At 39.4% G+C, this 22,735-nt stretch overlaps 1 protein-coding gene across 23 annotated transcripts in view; it reads left to right on the top strand.

Annotated features, from left to right (window-relative positions):
• SGIP1 (SH3GL interacting endocytic adaptor 1) overlaps positions 1–22,735 on the top strand; it is a 205,230-nt gene that overhangs the window by 80,812 nt on the left and 101,683 nt on the right. For 14 of the 23 annotated variants that reach the window (XM_047872939.1, XM_047872936.1, XM_047872935.1 and 11 more), the window contains exons 3-6: positions 10,812–10,875; positions 15,640–15,664; positions 18,579–18,650; positions 22,287–22,343. In XM_047872939.1, coding sequence (XP_047728895.1) covers positions 10,812–10,875; positions 15,640–15,664; positions 18,579–18,650; positions 22,287–22,343 — 218 coding nt within the window. The remainder of the gene's footprint in view (positions 1–10,811; positions 10,876–15,639; positions 15,665–18,578; positions 18,651–22,286; positions 22,344–22,735) is intronic. The other 9 variants (XM_047872953.1, XM_047872952.1, XM_047872949.1 and 6 more) reach the window with 2 other exon arrangements.

Genomic DNA, 22,735 nt, shown 5'->3' with positions numbered 1-22,735 from the left:
GCAGGTTCCTATTCTATCAACCACTGAGTGAGAAGATGAGGAGGTCTTCTGATAATGATCACAAATAGTCTGGAACTTGCACGACTCTAAGCACTGAATAAAAGGCTAGGGTTGTATCCCTGGCCATTACTGGAATATTGGTAAAGAGAATACTGACCAATATGGAAAAATTGCCATTCTGACCTTGGTAGGTAAGAATGAGGATCTAGAACCAAAGAATCATTAGTAGAATAACAAACATCAATTTGAATGTTTAGCATATAAGATTTTTTTTAAATTTTTTTTTCAACGTTTATTTATTTTTTGGGGGGGACAGAGAGAGACAGAGCATGAACGGGGGAGGGGCAGAGAGAGAGGGAGACACAGAATCGGAAACAGGCTCCAGGCTCCGAGCCATCAGCCCAGAGCCTGACGCGGGGCTCGAACTCACGGACCGTGAGATCGTGACCTGGCTGAAGTCGGATGCTTAACCGACTGCGCCACCCAGGCGCCCCGTAGCATATAAGATTTATAATTATGACCATTTAGCCATGCGGAGGGGATTGCTTGATAATTCTGCAAGCCTACCAAGGGTTAATTTCCCAAGAGCATTAACTTGATATTTTCTGCCTCCAATGAGAATAGACAAAAGGGGATCAAATTTTCATTGCAATTTGATAGATTTATATTATCCCACAGGAATAATTTCATGTCAATGAATTTTGTTATCTGTTAGGATTTATAGCCAAAGCATGGATGGTGGGACGACAGAAGGATGGATGGATGGAGGGCAGGTGAATAAATACATGGATAATCATGATCTTTATGACCCTTGTAAGTGGGATCCATCTACATACATCCCAGAGGCCTTTGAGACCTCTCAAAAGAACGTAGAGCTAAATTCTCTATTTAGTTCCCTTTTGAGACTTGTATTTTTTGTGCATGTTTATCTGATGACTGATCTTATTTTTTAAAAATATCTCCTTCTTTATATATTTTTAAGTTTTCAGACCATTTCTATTCTATTTTGGAAGTAGGCTTCATGGGCTCTTAGTAAGTGAAGTTGGTTAATGGTCTGTGGTGGGTTGGCTCTGCAGTGCCATGTAAATCTCCTTTCCCCTTGTCCACCTCTGTGCCTCTCCCTAGTAGGTTAGAATTAAACCACGAGAATTCTATGCAGAATGTATTCCAGCTTTCTTTTTCAATTCACCTTTGACAAATTTAACTCAGAGCACTAAATGGCACATGTAGTAACAAGTTAGAGATTTTACCAAAGTACTTGCTCTTTCCTCTCTGGATGAAATATAAAAAGACAAGGGCACATGAAAAGGATTTTTGTTACTGTCCAGTTTGCTTTCTTTGGGATGTATTCCCTTGTTGAAAATGGAGTGTTTTGGAAATGAAATTTGGTGAATTGTGATTCAGTGAATTTTTCTGTTTATGCCTCAAGACCAGAGTCTATCTGAACAGGATCATTAACTTTAATTTAATCTTACATGTCAGTGTCAGGCAGGGGAGGGACTGGAGATGGGGGGGAGAGAAGAGAGTCAGTGTATGTGGGAAGAGAGAATGAGAGAGAGGAAGGGGGAATAAGAGGGAAGCCATTTTATAGAACAAGGTTCTTATTGAACAGGTCAAATTAATTTTGTGTTTGAAGTGTTATTTTCCAAGCAAAGCATGTGTGTCTCCTCATCACAATGGAAGCAAGAAACTCCAAATTCAATATACCACTAATCCAAGTAGAGGTGACATTGGCTTATTCTCAAATCACACTGGGAAGACCAGCTGATTAAGTTCGTAATAGACTTGCGCGTAGTAAAGGCTTCATCAATGCTGTATTTTTATGCTACAGGAGATGGTTATATTTCCTGAAAAGACTGAATCTTCTAATCCCCACTTACCTGTTGTGATAGATGTTACCAGATTAAATTTATTGAGACCAAGTTTGGTTTCTCTATTAAAACTGTAATCCAAGAAAGCTCAAGATTTTGAAAATTTGATTATTACCAATTTTTGATGTATTTTTATTTCTAGAAGAATAGATCTACAAATCAGGCATTTAGTTGCTTTTATGTAATCAGCTGAAATAACTGATTCCCAAATGCTTTGTAACTATCAAAACTGCAAGAAAAGCAAGAGAAATCTGCATATAGTGGTGTACAATATAATGTAGGTGTTATACAGGACTTTTATACCCATTTAAACTTTACCCAAAGCTTTTATGATGAACAGCTGAGAAAACTGAGACTCAGAGGTTAAGTTACTTGCCCCAGGACATAGAATAGACGACATTCGAATCCAAGTCTTTCAGAGCTCAACCCTCCTAACTTTCATTACAACTGCATACTCTTCCCATGGATCTTTCTGCTTAAATCTTAATAGAAGTTGTTCATCTGCTTAAAATTCCTCCTAATTCTACTCAGCTCCTTCATTACATTAATAATAGCATAGCAGACACTAAGTCCTTTTGTGGCAAATCCGTTCCATGACCATCTTCTCTTTAACATTTTCTTCCATGTCACCAAATGTCAAATATTTATTTAAAAAAAAAAAGTCATCACTGTTTTCAACTCCTTGAAGTTCTGAATTGCCTTCTAGCAATCTCCATTTTAGTGCATGAACATGAACTCTCACATATCAAATCTGAATGTCAAGGTGCCATCCATCTCACATCCTTTCGCAGTCCAATACTAATGGAGGACATCATCAGGATGCACATTTCTCCCCATAGGCTCCCCTCAGAATGATCGGGTACCATCTTTGTGCCTATTAAGTACAAAGAACAACTGAATTTCCTTTGAGTCACATAAGAATGAAGGTAAAACATTCAGACCAAAGGGCACATGCCCATCAATTTTGGACAATTTTGATGAGAATTGCAAATATATAGAGCAACCAGCAAACATTTGCTGAGTGACTACCATGTACCAAGTACTGCCTGACACTGAACTTTCCTTTATTAAGCAGTTCCCGTATCTTATGCAGTAGTCTAAGTACTGAAAATCATAAACATAAAAAACCATGGGAAGGGCTGAACTCTGTCTTCACCTATCTTACATTGTTCTGTAAGACCCTCTGACAAAGAATCTGAATTGGATTATAGTACCGATATTTAAAACTTAGAGGAAGAGCTGATATGCAAATAATCTTAATCTTTCCTGACAGAAATACAGCGACCATCATAATGAATAGATATTGACAGTCTAGAGTTACTGTCAATATGCGGCATTATGCCCAGGACAATTAAATTTGTCTGTTTTATATTACTGAGACCAAGTGCTTGGCCTGGGTTCCTGCAGAAAATAAATAATTCCATTACATGTGATTCACCTTTGAGTAACCCTCCAAGCTGAAGGCTCAAGCTGAAAATTTACATTATTACACAAAGAATAGATTTTGCAAACCTTTATTAGGTGTCCTTATGTTCCCTGGGCAGCATACAAAGATTTAAACATGCAAAATACAGTCTTCATATGTAAGAAATGTGCATCTTAATTTTCCTAAAAAGGTCTTTCAATTAAAAAAAAAAATCTAGGGGCGCCTGGGTGGCGCAGTCGGTTAAGCGTCCGACTTCAGCCAGGTCACGATCTCGCGGTCCGGGAGTTCGAGCCCCGCGTCGGGCTCTGGGCTGATGGCTCAGAGCCTGGAGCCTGTTTCCGATTCTGTGTCTCCCTCTCTCTGCCCCTCCCCCGTTCATGCTCTGTCTGTCTGTCCCAAAAATAAATAAACGTTGAAAAAAAAAATTAAAAAAAAAATCTAGTTGGTTTTTGTTTGTTTTTTAATAAGAGAGCAAAATGAATTGTGATGACTGACAAAGAGATATCCAGACACGTGAGGAACATGGACTCTGGAGTCAGGCAGAAGGGACTCTGAAATGTGGTCTGTCAGCTACTAGCTGTGTGTTCTGGTACCAGTTACTCCTCATACTCCATGGTGTAGAATCAATACGATAATAGCTCCCATCATATGAGGTTGTACTGGGGTAAGATAAAGAACTTCCTGATACATTCCCTAAACCATCGTAAGTACTTAATAATTTACTTCCGTTCGTTTTTCACTATGATATGTGTTTTGGGCTAACTTGAGCTTTTTGATGTGCTCTTATACACATTATTCACCTAAAAATGTGGTGAGGCCTTAGCACGCCACTCACCCTGCATTTCCATTCTCTGCTCTAACGCTTATGCATTCATTCAGATAGTTCCATCCTGTGCTGTTCGGGGCTCCTTCTTCCCTAATACTTCCGTTTGCACAAATGCGTATCAAAAACCTGAACATCCATGGAATTGTAGATTGCAAAGATCAGAAAAAGTCGTTAGTTTTTGTTTTAACCATTATAAAAACTTTGGCCATTTTTTTTTTTTACTTGTTAAACAGATATGGATGGTGTGTCCACCATGTCCCATGCATTGCTCTGGGTACTACAAGAAGCATCATGACCATCCCGTAAAAAGTTGCTTGGTTTTGGAGTCAGACAGAACTGGCTCAAATCTTGGTTTTATCGCTTGTTTGTTTAGTGATCTTAGAAGAACTTAATCCCTTGGAGTCTGTTTCTTAATTCATAAGATAGGGGGTTGGTGATACCTTCTGAGCTCATTGAAAGGGTTAGTCTGTGTGAAGTGCTTAGCACAGTGCCTGGCACATACGAGGTACTCATTGAATAAGAGGTACCTCCCTTTGCTCTTAGTGATTGCAAAGAGAAAAACTGGGATTATCCCTCCAAACCTCATGCCCTGTGAGGACATTAATCTTATATTAAAAGTAACATAATGCCTCTTAGATTCTCTTTGCTGCAAATGACAGCGACCAATGGGTCAAATTGGGATTTGATCCCAAATCTTTGGATTCCAAAGAGGGCCATGCATTCTGCTCCTTCCCACCAGGTCTCCTGCTTGTGTTTCTGGGAACTGGTATCTTCATGCTTTGGGCAAGATACATGAGGGAATGATTTGTGTCCCTCTAAGAACTGTATTTTGCATACTAACTGACCCTAAACAGCTCACTGCCATCTCTCCTCCTCGTGCTCCTTTTTTTTTTTCCACACCAGTAGGTCACTCTAGACCCAGCTTTGTGCCCTGGCCTTGCATTGTCCAAGCTCTGCTCCAAAGCACTGTTTTGGGAAAGATAGGAAGTAGAAGAACCAAATATACCCCAGGAAGATGATCTCCAAAAGTACTGCCTTTTCAACAATTTCATAGGCAATACGCTTATATGAAGGCTTTAACACCACAATGAAGAGCTATTAGTGAAAGCAATGTGTAAGCAAGATGGTGAAATGAGTAAAGAAAGTAATCAAAAAACAATACCTTCAAAGGAGCTCTGTCTCTCAACAATCAAATACACAGAATATGCCCCCCCCAACCCCAACAGGGCCCTCTCTCCCCCAGCAGTAGAACCTGGCTTTGTCTTTGGCTCTTCTCCTCTCTACTGCATCCCTACATCTCTCCCCATCTCAGCCTCTTTACATTAGCTCCTGTGATAAACCAGTTGCTGCCAATGTGCTAATAGGACAGTGACCATTTTACATGTGGATTCTCCTTGTTGTCCTACAGCTAGCAGTGGAATGGCAGGAATTCTGGACAAGGATAGAAAGGAGGATGTAACTGGCAGGACTCTCCACTTAGACTCCTCTATGGGAGGACGGCATCTCTGGTTAAGGCCAACAGTGTCTTCTGCGTGTCTGGGTCTCAGCTCCTGCCTAGAGGATGTTCACACCTCAGTTTCTCTTTCTGGACTCAATTCCAGGACGATTACCTCAACTTGTCCATCTACAGAATCAGTCTTCATTTCTAAGGAGAACAAAATTTCAAATGGGATTTTTAAAAATAAAACAGAAGACATAAAACCAAGCAAAAACCCTGTAGGTTCTTTTGACTATCAGATTTTGATGTTTGATCTAAAATTAATATAGAGTCCAAATGTTTCTTTTTGGAATTTCCCTCCGAACAATTCTGTTTTCAGTGTAACATTTAAAGGCTCATATTCAGGGGCGCCTGGGTGGCGCAGTCGGTTAAGCGTCTGACTTCAGCCAGGTCACGATCTTGCGGTCCGTGAGTTCGAGCCCCGCGTCAGGCTCTGGGCTGATGGCTCGGAGCCTGGAGCCTGTTTCCGATTCTGTGTCTCCCTCTCTCTCTGCCCCTCCCCCGTTTATGCTCTGTCTCTCTCTGTCCCAAAAAAATAAATAAAAATATTGAAAAAAAAAATTTTTAAAGGCTCATATTCAGAATTTAGCATTTGCTTAATGAGTTTTTATAGAACAGTTGTACTCAGGAGAAAAAAAATGGGTAAAGGTCATTATGTTCTGCTCTACTATTTCTTCTTCACCTGCAGAGTTGTATACTCTTAAAACCAGGAAGTTCCAAGGTAATTTGACTTTTTTTTAAAATTATCTCAGGGAAGTTTCAGAGAACAACACTAGTAAACACAATTTGTGTTTTAAACTTAAAAGATATTTTCTTAAGTTAAAAAAAAAGACTCTCCAACTTTTTGGACCTTTCACAAGAAATATATTTTACATATGAGTATACTAAATGTTGTTTATCCATTTATCTATTGATAGAGAACAATTTCATTATAAAAATTTTTATTATTGAAGTATAGTTGATATAAAGTGTTATGTTAGTTTCAGGTACAAACATAATGATTTGACAATTCTATATATTGTGCAATGTTTACCTCAATAAGTATAGTTACCATCTGTCACCGTGAGAACCATTTCGAGGAGAATTTTATTCAGAAAATAATTGTAACTAAATGATCAGGTGTACCTTTATAGGTTTAATTGCATATATATAATAAGTGGAGCTTAAGGGCGCCTGGGTGGCTCAGTCGGTTAAGTGTCCGACTTCGGCTCAGGTCATGATCTCGCGGTCTGTGAGTTCGAGCCCCGCGTCGGGCTCTGTGCTGACCGCTCAGAGCCTGGGGCCTGTTTCAGATTCTGTGTCTCCCTCTCTCTCTGACCCTCCCCCATTCATGCTCTCTCTCTGTCTCAAAAATAAATAAACGTTAAAAAAAATTAAAGAAAAAATAAGTGGAGATTAAAGGCTTTTGAAGAAATCTCTTGTCAATTTAGAAAAGCCTGACTATGAGAAGTACTGTATATTTAGAAGCTCATGAGATATTACTGGGCCTGACCTATAGATTCAGGGTTCATCTATGTACAGATGGCAAGTGAAACCATGTGGGTTTGCCCCAGGGAGAGGGTATAGAGGACCCTAGGACAAAATCCTGAAGAACTTCAACATTTGGGGAGCAATAGAGGTAAGGGAGCCTCGAATTTCCTCCCTGGAAATGATGATAATGAAACCTAACTTAGGCAGTTATTTGAGAAGAAAACACCTCCTACTTTTGCACATACATGAGACAACAGATGTAAAGCAACTGGTGCCTGGCTTATAGGTAAGGCCTCAGCAACGATAACTAATAATATTACACTGATGAAACTTCTTATTCTATATTTTTCTTATGTTATCACTGTTGTCAATTTCTGTACTCTTTGCTTTATGTTATTACCTTGTAACATCATATCCAGGATCACCTATTTTGAAATGAGCTTTCCCACCCTGTTAAAAAATCAGTCTATTTTTAATTTCATTGTTATTCCCAGACTTGACTAGCTCCTCTGGTAGTACCAAAGGAAACTAAAAGAATCTAAATTAAGTGGAGAGGAGCTAGAGGCACAGGCCAGACTTCCTGTGTGGCTGACCCAAGGCTGCAGTCCTGGATGCACACTGGAGGATGTTCTCACCTCCACAGCTTGGAGGAGAATCGTTCTAGCCCAAGATCATCAAGACAACAAAATTCTTTCCTTTAATATCTCTTTGTTTTGATATTGACAAAGGAATAGTTACTTCATTTCTTAAAAAACAAGTGATGTTTTTCCCTCCCATTTCTGGTAAAGAATAGTTGACAAATATTCATGACCCAACCTAAAAACAATTACAGAAATTGACTTTAAAATTGTCATGAAGTTCTGGAGTCAGAAGTGGAAAATCATTACTCCCTTTTAAAAAATTTATTTGAATATTTTTTTAATGAACTCTGAAACGTGTGACCACACCTGTACATTCACTTTTAACACAGTTGGTATGATTGTTTCTTCCTGGGTCTTCTCAAAGAGCTGTTAAGATACAAATAACTTCTACGTTTCATAACTGTTTGCTTTAGTCTTTCAGAGTTGCCTTCCTACTTTCCTAAATTTCTCCAACCTTTCCACTTCTCGAGGGGGAAAAATGTTTCCAATGCTTTCTCTTATTTGACAATTTGGTTAGTTCTGTTTTTCTGGAATGTCACATATTTGGTGTATTCCCGTATGTATTCCGTATATAGAAAAGTATTCTAGATGTGGGAAATGCAACTTTCAGTGAAATGAAAATTACAGATTGGCATAGCATTTTGTGAATGTGTGCAAATTCTTTCTTCCCTTATTATTGGCTTATTTGTTATAGACAGAGATTGAAACACAAAGAGATAGAACTTGTATTAAGCTACACAATTTAAAATGATGCTGGAAATGAACTCTGTCCCCTGAATCCTGATCCTTTGCACTTTTCACTGGAAGATGGACAATTCATGGTGTTTGTGACTTAGTTCATATTGGCTATTGTCCAAATTTGGTGGTCATAACAGGACAGAATCTATGGAAAACTACTATTGCCTGTTCTCTTACCAATTTAATACAAGAATTATTGGAATTTATGTGTATTTTCTGTTCTGTTTGGTGGAACATGCTGTCTCTTATAGTCAATTTATAAAAAATAAAATGATTTGAAAACATAAAATAATAATAGCATTTATTTTAAAGTCCTATAAAAACCAGCAGTGATTGGTAAAATACAGCATTTACTGTGACCCCAAACCTGAATTAGAAGCATGGAAAAGCCAATTAAGAGGCCTGGACCCAAGAAGAAAATGATGATTGTCATTATGATATTTTTTCCCTATAAGAGGATAAGGCAATTAGAGGTAAGAAGCAAGAAAGTTTTTAACGATTAAAATTAAAAATGAGGGTGCCTGGGTGGCTCAGTCAGTTGAGCATCCCACTGTTGATTTCAGCTCGGGTCATGATTTCAGCATCATGGGATGGAGCCCCATGTCAGGCTCCATACAAAGTGCGGAGAATCTCTCTCACCCTCTTCCCCTCTCCCCACTGACACGCACTCTCTCTCTCTCTTTAAAATTAAAAAAATTAATAAATAAAAATTAATGGGGGAAGGTGTTCCTAAATATTATGGGTGGGTAGTTTTAAATGTCAGTGAGCTTTCCTATAAACTCATGTGAAGAGTAATGAAGAGCTTAATGTGGGAAGACATTTTTTTTTAAACAAACATTGACATTTTAAAGACCTAAACACCTTAAATGGAATGACTATTAAAATGCAAAATTAGACTGAACAGAGACATTTTGGGGATCACATATGAGTAGAATCCTAAGAGCCAGATAATGAATGACTCACGTAAGCTGAGCGGTTTGGGCTGACTCACATGTTTTGGAAGAAGGTGTCATCAAATCTCTGATTCTGTCAATGTTTTTCCCTTTGTTCCACCTGTTAGTGCCAAACAAATCCTGAAATTCAGTGACTTTTCCAGCTCCAATTTGTCAAGAAGACTTTCCAAACCACCAATAACGAGTCTAAGACTTTGAAATATATAGGCATCTAGTATATCTGAATAATACTCACTAAGAAACATGAGCCATATATGTAACTATGGACCATGTAGGAGATAAGAATCCCAGACAGAGCCTTGACAGGATAGGAATGGAAGAACCAAGATTGGGCTTGGTTTCTCCAGGATGGAAGAAAGGAGCCTTCTTACCCCAATACTTCCTGAATGATGCTTCCTGGAAGATATTTTAAATCAACAAATGTTATCTGTACCTATACCAGGTGTAGGCAACATACAGAAGGAATCCTTGGTCTGTGTCGTAGAAAAGCTCACAGCCTGTGAGGGAAACTGACATAGGAACTAAGTGAAACAATTTGATAAATAAAAATATATCTAAGAGCAACATTAGGGGTTGGGGGGGGAGGGGCACAGAATAGTCAGTTTCTTATACCTCTAGGGCTGAGAAGCCCTCACAGAGAAGGTGGCATTTGTCTGGGCCTTGATAGGTGGTTGAAATTCTAAATATCCGAATAGGAAAAGCACCTCAACCAGAGATAAGAACCACTTATAGAAGAAAGAGATACTGGAGTACAGATGTTGGGGTATGTTCAGAGAATGGTTAATAATCCACAGAATTGAAGAATTAGAAAAAGATGAGATGGGACTATGGGAGACAAAGATGTGTTCTGTCAGTGTAGCTCTCTTGTTCATGTAATCTGTGCCTTGGAATGGTCCTACTCTCAGGATATGTCTCACCCAAAAATTGCTGTTTATATAAATCTGTGATATGGTTTCTTGACCAAGGACCTATTTAGTGATGAATAACAATAATCTAAGAGAAGCTTGCAATCTTTTCTATATCTAGCCCGGATCTCCTTTGCATTCTTTATATTCTTAGATTGTTCAGAGAGCTAAGAACTTACAGTGCTGGGTCTTTGATAAACATCTGTTGAAAATAATAATGAATCATGTCCACGTGCACACACAGATACTTACATAAACTTTCACTGCTTTTTAAATGTTCGAAGTTAACTGGTGTGTTGCAACTTCAAAAATTTCGTTCACTTGGGGGCACCCAGGTAGCTCAGTCGGTTAAGCTTCTGACTTTGGCTCAGGTAATGATCTCACAGTTCATGAGTTGGAGCCCTGATACCGTGTACTTGAATGTTGCTAGGAGTGTTCAAAGAGGAATTCGATCTCCTTGACCCTTTGTTGTTTTTTCCACAGGATTGAAAAAACGTACAAGGAAGGCCTTTGGAATACGGAAGAAAGAAAAGGACACTGATTCGACGTATGTACTTTGGGACAGCACAGCGGCTCAGCTGCAGCTGAGGGACCACATGTGGCCATGTGGTGTGGTCAGCTGCACGGCAGAATGAAGCACCCGTTAAACCCTTTATTTGGCTAGAATCCCCGAAAGTTACAAAATGGGAAAATCAACAGTTGTTTGGATACAGGTGAAACCAAAGAGGGCTACATTTACTGCTCACCTTTAGCTTTTCATCCCATATATTTTTATCATGCATAAATTTTAGCACAGTATGAGCACTGCACTGTGTCCTTGTCCTCCAAGAACGTATAAATCATGGGATAAAATATCTACCATACCAAAGAAATATCTTCCATATAACAAAATGAGATAACATAGTTGAAATGCCTCCTATACAAATAAAAAAAAAATGTTGAAAAAAAAAATTTTAGGGGCGCCTGGGTGGCGCAGTCGATTAAGCGTCCGACTTCAGCCAGGTCACGATCTCGCGGTCCGTGAGTTCGAGCCCCGCGTCAGGCTCTGGGCTGATGGCTCGGAGCCTGGAGCCTGTTTCCGATTCTGTGTCTCCCTCTCTCTCTGCCCCTCCCCCGTTCATGCTCTGTCTCTCTCTGTCCCAAAAATAAATAAAAAAAAAAAAACGTTGAAAAAAAAAAAAGAAATGCCTCCTATGGTAGCTAGTGCTTAGTAAATGCTCAGTAAATGGCAGTGGATGCTACTCTTACTCTTACTAATACAAATTAATATGTGATCAGTTCCTTATGAGCAGTTAAAAATGAAATTTCATGGAAATTTGAGGGTGGGAAAACTCATGTTTGGACAGATGATCAGTGAAGCCTCAGAGAGGGAGGAACCTTGAGTTTGGACTTCAAGTAGGTGAGGACATGCATCTCATGCCAAGGGAACAATGACAGCCAAGGGAGAGAGATGGAAAAGTCCAGTAGGCATTCAGGACAAGATAGCTAGGACAGTTTGTCTACGTGACGGCTGCAGGTAAAGGTGGTAATGGGAGGCAAGGCTGGAAAGGAGACCAGGCCCAGATAGGAAGGGCTTTAAGGGCTAGGGTGAGGTGTCTGGGCTTCCTTCCTTAGGAATGGGCAACCTTGAAGCCTTGAAGCCTTTTAAACCAGATAGTGTAAAAAGTTTTCTAAGGGGAGGAAGCAATTTGTGTGTGTGTGTGTAGATATCGCTTGTTAAAATCTCTGGTTCTTACCTTTTCTGTATGCTTTTTCTTTTGGTAAATAATTATTTCAGGGAAATGACATTCACTCTAGTCTTGCAAGTTTTTCTTTTTTTAAATTTTTTAATGTTTTATTTATTTTTGAGAGAGAGAGAGACAGAGCATAAGTAGGGGAGGGGCAGAGACAGAGAGGGAGACACAGAATCCGAAGCAGGCTCCAGGCTCTGAGCTGTTGCACAGAACCCGACACAGGGCTTGAACCCACGAACCGTGAGATCATGACCTGAGCCAAAGTCGGAGGCTTAACCGACTGAGCCACCCAGGCACCCCAGCCATAAACTTATTCTACCAGCAGTGATAGTTGAAGGACATGCTGTTTAGTATAAACCTTTGCTTTTCATGAACCCCTGCTCTCGAATTGGGTCATGCATCATTCTTGCAAAAGGCTGGGAAGTTGTTCAGGCAATTTACTGTCCCTTCAGTGTTAGGTAATGCTTATGTTCGTCTGCAATCATTGAAACCTTGTTGATGCAAACTGTTTTCAGGACTGTCACAACTCCGTGAGTGTTGCCAAGCAACCTGCTCCAGTAGCCGACCAGCTCCAACTATAGCTGATTGAACCTCCTTAGACAGAGAGTGGGGTCGGGACCAGAGCTTCCTGATTTGATCATCATTACAGTGGCTGATAGAGGAAAAGAGAGAGCCTGTGCTAAGTGGCAGGCCCTGTGCAGGGTATTTTTGTATGCACTGATATCCTTTTTAATCCTCACGGCGATTCAATAAGGTTAGAAATAATATCTCAATTTTAGAAATGAGAAATCAGTGCCAAAAGGGATTAAGTAACTCTCTGAAGGCTATCTGGAAATAAGAGTTGGAGCCAGAATTCTAGTCCAAATCAAATGCCCATCATCTGTCACCCAGAAGAAAAAGACTAGGTGGGCAAAATTTTAATCAAGACCTGTAGCGGAGTAAGAGAAAAGGCAGTAGCTGCAAAAGGGAACTGACACTTCTTAAAATAGCGACAAAGGCCCATGGTAGATGATTAGTTTTCAAATAGAAGTCAGTAAATATAATGGGTTCTCTGCTAAAAAGCAAATAAAATTACTAAAAATATATGTATAAAACTTCATAAGAGGGGGTTAGAAAATGCATTGATATTGATAACACATGCTCTAACATCTGAGACTGAGATGTTAGCAAACATCTCTCCACTCACCATCCTAGGTCAGATTGTACAAAAACTTTATTCTAGATAACATGTCATGAGTGTTTACTATATTCGAGACACTATTCCAGGCTCTTCACTTTCTTCACTTCATTGAATCCTTTAATAGGCCTATGAGGTATATGCCATTTTCATAGCTATTTAGTAAATGAGGAAACTGAGACACAAAAGGCTCAAAGAACTTGCCCAAGGTTATGCAGTTAGGAATCTATGTTGACTGAATCCAGGCAGTCTGGCACTACAGCCAGTGGTCTTCACTGCCATGCTTACAGCCACCAGACTAGGAGACACAGCCTCCATTCCGTCAATGGTTAAGACAGAGGCAGGATAGGACACTATGCCGCTATGTCCAATTACAGGGAAATGCCACCCCTATAGCTGCAATATGCATGAGATCAAGCAGCCTCTCATTTAGATCGCCTATTGATATACCCTTGTACCTGGACCAATAGTGGGCAACACCACAGCCAGGCCTATCTGCAGAGCCTTGTCTTCATATCTGTAATGTGCTGCCCCCAAAGACATCCCCGTGAGGATCAGTACCTTTGGATATATTCTACCCTAAAAGTGACACAATCATCTCTCTCTCAGTTCCTTCAGTACAGGTTTGCTATCCTGGTAAGAAATGCTTGTTTTTTGTGGTATATAAATCTGAAAAAGGAAGTTTGCTTTGATGAATGTAGGGCAGTACCTTTCCTCTATGCTTTCTGTCCAACCTTGGCTTATTGGTAACCTTGGTAACCCCCTGGATTTACTCTTCTGTCTCATTCTTTTTACCATGAGCATGACTTCTTCATTATTTCTATCCTCTGATTCTAGCCTAGTGCCTGGCTATAAACACTCAGTATTCATTCAGTGAATTATAACTTTTATCAGCTTTTATCTTCCTATACTTTGTTTTACATAAAATTTCTTTGAACCAACTAATTCCCATAGCCAGGTTCAAAGACCCCAAGATTTCTGTCAACTCCCATGGGTCTTTCAATATCTGGGTCCTTTCTGCATCTAGTCCATGTATCGCTGATTTACCTCTGCATCCCCACAGACACAGAACTGCTTACGAAAAATGATGTGCTCCCATCAAGTGTTTTATAATCTAAATGGAATATCTTGCTGAATTTGAAGGGGGTGTGAGTAGGAAAAGGAAATCCCATCATGGAGCCCAGAAGATGTGCTCCTAACTCTCTGCATTTCTCTCCCCCTCTCTCCCTCCCTTCCTCTCCTCTCTTCTCCTCCCCACCCCATGAATCAATAAGGAATGTTGTTACTTGGTCCCACCTCCTAAAGAACAGTTCCAAACACACCAAACTCCGAAAGACTTCAGAGTCCACCTCAAGCACTTATTAAGTTTACCTTCCAAACAATGCAGGTCCTCATCTAAGCATAACTCTGGCCTCCGTGTTAATAGAATAACATTTTTCTAGCTCTTTACAGAGTGAACTAAAATAGGAAGTTATAAAGTCACAGTGACTACCCTTTTATTTCTCCCTTCCTCTGGCTCCTCCAGTTCAGTTTCCCAAAGGAACAATAATAGTACTTGCTTTGAAGTCTAACATGGCTGCAAATGGTCAGTTTTGTGTTCTCAGTGATGAGACACCATGAAAGAGAAAAAAAAAACATAACAAATGAACAGTTTTGACTAGTTAGTATGGGCCAGGAACTAATTACAAGTTCTTTATATACTTTATTTTATTTAAACAGACTTTGAGAGATTAAGTAATGTATTCAAGGTCACAGAACTAATGAGTGGTGGAGTCTGGACACCCAGGTTCATCCTACTCTGGAACCTTCACTGCTAGGCACTGCAACACAGTGTCACCCTGGATGATGAACTCTCTTGGCCTTAGGTCATCAAGGGGGCCATTTAGCAAACATTGTCCTCCATTTCCTGCTCTCCTGAAATCAAAGGAGAAGTAGGTATATAAATATAGAAGAAAATACAGATTCTCAAAGTAAAGAGAGAAATACCATAGGAGTTCCTTTCTATAGGGAGAGATTCAAGACCAGTCACAGGGGAGAAGATGAGAGAGGGCAAGTCAGTTTACATTCCTTGTGGTAGTTTAAATGGAGCCAGCTGAGTGGGACAGACTCTTAATAAACTCCCCTCTCAAAAGTGAACCAAGACACCGCAATAGCAACATGTACCTTTTGGACAACAGCTTTTAATGAGAATCTGCCTCCTCCCCCACACACAGGCACACATCCCACGCTCAAATATCATTCGACTAATTTGTTTTGATTTCATTTTCATTAGCCAGGTTCACTGGGGTGGGAACACAGGAAAGGGGGAGAGAGGTGGTCTGCAATTCTTATTGTTGTATGTTAGTCTATGTAGCAAGAATGATTCATTTTCCTAATAGCTACCCATTTCTTTTTGTTACAGAGGTTCACCAGATAGAGATGGAATTGTAAGTATTTAAATGACCATTTTCAGTAGGTTTGCATTTCAATATATATACAATGTTTGAATTTCTTAAAGCCCCATTTCTTTTTTTTTTCCTGTAGGGAAAAAATAGCTTAAATGACTTTTCAGACCTCTCACTGTTGTAATTTTCTGTAGTAATTGCATGGGACATATAAATGCAGTCTTGGTCAAGTTAAACTTATTTATTGCATTCACCTAAAATCCTGCCCCAGAGTAGGCGAGCAAACCTCAACAATATGGTGGGTCAAAAGCCAGACAGTTCCTGCAGGGGCTGCTACCATTAACTGTTATTTCATTTCCAATTTAATGATATAATAGCTCATTATGTGAGAATGTTTTTCTCCAACAGAGGCCACAAAGTCATAATGGAGCTCAGATCCAATAAAATTGAAAGAAGGTTTTCCCCTTTAGTTGAGTTGCAGATACATTTTCTATATTAAATTCCTAAGTAGGGAATGGTCTTGAAACCACTTACGCCTGAATTTACAGCCTGAAGGAGGAAAATGTGTCCACTGGGTTTAGGTTTAACAGTAACTCTGACTTCTTGCTGGCCACCAGATTTCTTGCTTTTTTAAAGAAGTCTATGGCACATGGGCTTGGATTTATCTGAGTTGAGCTTACGGGAGTCTGTACCAACTTCTAAAATGACTTCCTTTGAATCTAAATCAGACGCCTATTCAGAAGGTTCAAAAGAACAGCTGTTACTGAAAAAAAAAATGGACTCACATTAGGCTCATTGGGCTGGAGTGGGAACTAAAATAAATCTGGTGGTTAAAAATATTTTTTAAAAAATCACCCTTCATAATATTATACTCAAATTGAGGTGTTAATTGCAGCTATAGCAGAAGTTTTTTCTTCCATACTTGACTCAAGGTTCTTAGCTTTTGGGTCCCTTTTGCATTCATGTAGTTCTCGCCATGAAATGTTAAGAAAATAGACATAAATTGACCAGACATTGGGTAACACTATAATCAAGGCTCTATTCAGCAGGGGAAAAAAAAGACCCAGAAGACTCAGCTTCTCCTCACCTCTTGCTTCTGGCTCAGAGCCCTCTCGTTAACTCTGTCTCAGGTACTCTCTGCTTCTGTGTCTTCTCTCTGCTTCTGTCTTGGTCCCCTCCCTGGGTTCTCTTGTCTCCTTCATTCTGACCTCGGCAAAGCTCTGTTAGCTATTCTCTGCTTTCTGTTCCTGCTGCTCTTAGGCTAGACTGCTGTTTCCTGCTTCTCTCCCTCTACCTCAGTCTTGTCCCTTTTTCTCTAACGCCCTGCTCCTCCTGCCCTCCACCACCTCCTCACTCCCTACCCCATTGCTACCTCAGTGTTCTCTGCTCTTCTAGGGACCACCAGTTTAAATCTCTGGTAGAACCGCAGCCCTGGCATGTCGGTGCAGCCCTGGCATGCAGCTGGCAATGATGAGCATGTGCTGCATTAAAGAGCCCAGCCGTGATTCTGTGGATTCGTGTACCCTAAGTCAGGGCTTCATAGCTGAGCTCCCTGAGATCTCTCTCTCTGCCACCAATCCAAGTCATATATTTATCTATCGGCAGTGGCACCCTCCTTGTTCCCTAATTGGAAATGCCATAAATATCACTGGTCGTGATTTTAGGAAAGAGGAATTGTTTAATTTTGACTTCTCAGGAAGTAAGGCAGACCTGTTTGAAAAAGGCCACATTCTAAGTAAATGCAGCTTCCTAGGTAATTGGCATTTATTAGCCAGCTGCTAGTTTTACCATTTGGAAGGACTCCCCAGATATTCCTCACTCACTGTGGTCACCAAATTTTGAGAACTCCTTATCATATCAATGCTATAGGAAGTCAAGTTTCTGCCTGCATTCAGTCCTTAGCGATCTCAATTTTCTTTCAAACCCAGGCTGATTTCTTTAATCCCTTGTGTCTGTGGACCCAGGCACACTTTTATCTTTTACCTGGCTGATTTAGCTTCCAAATTATTGTCTCCTGGGTATCTGAAGTTGAACTCCATGGTTTCACTAATGTGGTTCTGCAAACCACAGGTAGTGGTGCACCCCCTTAATGCTTATAAATGGCTATGCGATAAGTTCAATGTACTGATGCCTATTTAATTTCAGTTTCTCAAAACTTAATGAGGCCCATCTCTGGTGACCGCACTTTTGAGGGTTAGTCTACAGAGGCTTCATGGCAAGGCTGCAGGTGTGAAGGTGGGCTTGCCTCGCTCCCCACTGGTGAATGTCCCTCCAGCAGAGCTGTCTGGCATGATGTCTGAGACTTCAGGCAGCTGCGAGTGACAATGCATTCTAACCCAGAAACCAACTCACCTTTGTGCAGGGTGTGCTCAAAACATTTTCCTGAGCAGTTTAGATTTCCATCCACACAGGCCAGGGGCACAGGGAATCACAGCCATTGCTGTGAGATCTCTGCTCATCCTGAACGCGTGTGCAGGAAAGGGCCCAGATTTGAAGCTGTCAGCAGTTCATGCTGTATGTATCGACAACCTTCAGGAAAGCTTTGAAAAGGAGGGATATACGGTAGAGCTCGACTTACTGGACTCCTATTGGAAATATAACCATTTTTATTTAGTCTCTTTGGTGTGTCCCAGTGTCTGTTCTCTACCTGTAAATTAAGTTCTGGCTGAATGAGGCCCAGATCCACGTAATCCCTAGTGCCTGGGATGCGTCTTCCTCCTTCCCCCTTCTTCTCCTGGCCTAGCTACACTGGCCTGCTGAATAGAGCCTCATTATGGGCCCCAAAGTCCACTCCTTGCTTAAGGAACCCTGCCGAGATTGGTAGGCCCTACGATTTGGCCTAGAAATTGTTTCTTCTATGGTATGTTTGCTGACTCCATGTGATTCTTTATATGTGTCTTAAAGAACAAACAGATCCTTTAACAACTTTTTTCTACATGAAAACAATCAATTCCAGCAGCCCAGCCCACATGAACCACCCTACAATAACAAAGCAGAGTGTGCGCGTGAAGGAGGAAAAAAAGTTTCGGTAAGGAAACAGATTTTAGTTTAAAATTTCCAAGGGGTTGTAGAAACAGTGAGTAAAATCCCAATTTGAAATTTGGAAAAAACAGTGGCATTTATTTAACCAATCTAAGAAAAACTTTCTTAGCTATTTCTAATTTATTCTTGAATATCCAAGGCCAATTTTTAAATCAACCACATAGACCTGATATACTGATGTCTGAATATACTTTTTAAAGAGTAATCGGGTTTAAAGGACATGTGTTTCCTTTGTCTTAGACAAAGGACAGGGATTCAAACTTGTAAAATAATATGCTGTCTATAAGAAAGCTTTGGCTATAATATAAACATCACCATACAACTTGAGTAGTCATTTGTTAGGATAAACACTATCTTAGTAACATCATGAAGTCAGCAGGGCCTTGGCTTGTGGCAACGAATATACTTGGCCAAACGATGGTGAGTCAGGGATGCTGATCCAGGCCCAGACTATACAGCAACTATTACCGTCTTGTCCAGTACAGTAGGTACATATGCTTATTCAAAATTCAGTTCCTCAGTAGCACCTGCCACATTTCAGGTACTCCATAGCTAATTGTGGCTGGTGGCTACCGTATTGGACAGTCCACATATAGAATATTTTCATCTTCACCGATAATTCTATTGAACAGTACTGCTCTATGGGATTATTTACAAAGTGAGTCAAGTCTTGCCTCGGTGGCAAGAAGATAATTTTTAAGTAGAATACCATGTGTCTTTAATACTTCATGTCTAAGGAACACTACATGGCCATGAGCTGACCTTGGAAAAGAGAAGCATTCACAGTAGAAATTGAGAAATTTGATGAATGTATAATTGAACACAACTGTTACTGCATTTATTGATTTAGCCCATCATAGTATCTGAGAGCAGATAATAAGCCTGACCAAAGTAAAATACCTATTAAAGCATGACTAATATTAATATGAGCCTCAATTATCTTTAAGTAACAGTCATATATTCAAGTGAGAAAAGTTGACTTATGCTAATTGTAGAATTTTAGAAAAGAAAGAAGTAAAAGAATACATAACTCCAACTCCAAGAGAAAAATCACTATTTATATGTTAGCCAATATCTGATATTGCTTTTACTATGAGGCCTAGTTTTTAAATGATATCTTCCTACTTATATTCTTTCTTGCTTCTTCAATGTTTTCCGATCAAAAATCAAAAGAGCCATTACCTTCCCTATTACTACTATAAGCTGTACCTTGCTTTGGTGGTATAACCAGGAGAATTGCTTTTTTCTTGGGGTTTGGCCAAAAACAATTCAGCCAGGCTCCAGCCAAACTTAAACTCGATCATTTCCACTTGTGAAGCCAAATATGTTCATAATAATCCGCTAGCATGAGTGAGGCCAAATTGCCAATTCCTCTGATAAAGCCATGTTTGTGTGTGCTTGTGTGCTGAAAAGCTGCCTCTAAGTGTATTGTTTATGATTTGTTGTTTGTGTTTGGTATTTGTGTTAAAAAGATTCCTAGTTTAAAAGACATTTCTTTTTATAGATTTTGCTTTCTCTCCTTTTAGTCTTCTATATTGGTTTCCATGGAAACTGGGATTTTTTTCACTCAGCCCAGATCCCGAAAAATCAGGAACTTTTTATCCATAATGTTGAATATATGTTCTCAAGAAAGACACACACACACACACACACACACACACACATTTATTTATTTAGCTGAACACATAAGCTATCTTGGTTGTAAAGGGCTTTGAGTATGGAGATGAGACTACTATGGAAGCAAGCTAGAAGTTTGAACTCAGTAATTTACCTAACCTTTTTGATTTTTAGATAACAATCTTTTGTATTTAAGAATTGTTTCAGAAGCAAACTTTATGTTAATAGTAATACTATAGTGATCACAAAATTCATGAGTTTAATTCTTTGGAACAACATAGTTCATTTGATTTCTCATTATTATAAACTAAATCTGTATATTGAATTTATTACGATGTTTGTTAAAAGGAATTTGGAGAATTTTGCAAAGAATTCATATGGAAATAGATTGGTAAAGTATGAATTACAAAAGAGAGTAAATATGACAAAAAGAAAATAGGAACCATATCCATTCTCCATGGGAGAGGTTTTTTTTTTATTATTATTAGATGGCACATTATGCAATGGACCTTGTCCTTAACTCCATAACTCATACAGGTACAAGGATGATGTGGCAGGTTTTAAAAATGCCCTTTGTTCAAAGTAGGGAGAGTATTGCTGAAGCACTAATTCAATGAAGGCAATTCTGTGAAAAGGTTAAAATGGTGTAGTCTGACAAAGTATATAATCTTTGTCAGGAGCAAAACAAAGAAAAAGAGGGTCACGGAATCAATGTTCCTGGGTGCTGGAAGCATGGCAGAGTTCTTGTATTTGTGTATTCTAGTGCAGTGGTGGTGTATAAGAAGAGGAAGAAAGAGGGCATGGACACTATCTATTATGCCTTACCCACTATTCACTCTAGCTATAAACTAGGCTAGTTCTTAGAATGCCCAGTCCAGCATTCAGTAATCAATGACAATGGTTACTAGGTTACCTCTAATTTGCTTTTCTAGTGATATGCATACATGAAAACTTCCTTCTCCTACCTATTTGTCAAATTAGATGTTAGCTGTTCAATGTTGTAGTTCAAGTGGATTTTATCTGTGATTGTAAAATTAGAAGTCCTGTCCTCAAGCCGCATGCTTCACTATTTGATATGTGCTGTTCTGAGTTCTGCTAATTCTTGGTGACATACCATTGTTTTATGTGCTAAACACAGGAATGTTGTTGAATGGACCCTCCCTTACCAACTTGATTTGTGTTTTTGTCCTTTGCTCCCAGAAAGTAGGGAATCGTAGAAATTTCTGTTTGTATGATGCCACAGCCTTACTCAAATGCTTGTGGCCATATATCATGATTGTTTAGGTGCTAAAATAGAACTTGAAAAGAATCCAAAGAGTAATGGCTGATATCCAGTCATCTTGCAATGACGTATGCTCATGAAGCCGTAGAACACACGGATGACAGACATCCACGATCAATCCTTGGATTCTATTTTAATAATTTGATAAGAAAAGCCACTTGGAAAGAATAACAAAACTATTTTTAATACCTAGGAACTGAATTAACTTGGAGTTGATTCCCCTTACATTCTATCAAGGGGGTGGTTAGGGAAAAGTTGAGTCAGTGTTAGAAAAGCTAAAGGAAGATTAGTTAATGACTTGGAGAGATACTCTTTAGGTATGTTGGAACTAATTGTATATGAGAACAACATGGCAGTCAAAATGTTTCCATATATATATCTGATTATATCCCCTGAAGGTATAGAGGATTAAATTATACTGTAGGTGCTTCTAATTTTTTAGTAACCAATAAAATTTGAACAGCTAACTGTTACCATTCCTATGCTTAGGTATCTTACAGTCTTTTGTGAAATAAGTATGTAAGCTCTTTTATGCAGTGTCATGGCAGCTCAATTTACCATTCAGTTACACCAGTGTGGTTGCTTAATAGGCTGCTCTAATTTGTCTTTCCAGTGCTGGATTTTGATAGCTCTTGCTAAATACAGATAAGAGTTAAGTGTTCTTTGTTCCTTGTCTCTTATTCAAATGTTTCTCTTCTAAATTTATTTTCAAATTTATTGCAGAAGAAAAGTAACGGGGCACCAAATGGCTTTTATGCAGAAATTGATTGGGAAAGATACGTGAGTATCAGAACATTGTTTTTCTTTATTAAGTATTTCACAATTTGAAAATGAGTTGAGGCGTTCTTATGTTTATAATAAGACATAGAAATAAGTGAAACATTCTCCATCTCATTAGGCAGTGCCTGGCATGCTTAGGGTGGTTACAGAGTTTCAGAGCCCTAGGGTCTGTTAGACTGGGTTCATGACCTAGCCCCTCCACAGATTGATCCTCTGTGTGTGGCTTTGGGATAGTTATTTCCTGACCAACAGAAATGAAGTCAGTAGTTACGTTATAACATCGTTGAAAGGATTCAATGAGCTCATTATTTGCAGATTATTTTAGTTCCTGCCTAGCCTATGATATGTGTTTTAAAAAAAATGCTTTTTAAATATTAAGTCCAAATGTTGCA

The sequence above is a fragment of the Prionailurus viverrinus genome, chromosome C1 (genome assembly GCF_022837055.1).
Source record: "Prionailurus viverrinus isolate Anna chromosome C1, UM_Priviv_1.0, whole genome shotgun sequence".
NCBI lineage: Eukaryota > Metazoa > Chordata > Mammalia > Carnivora > Felidae > Prionailurus > Prionailurus viverrinus.
This window is presented reverse-complemented; position numbering and strand designations above follow the sequence as displayed.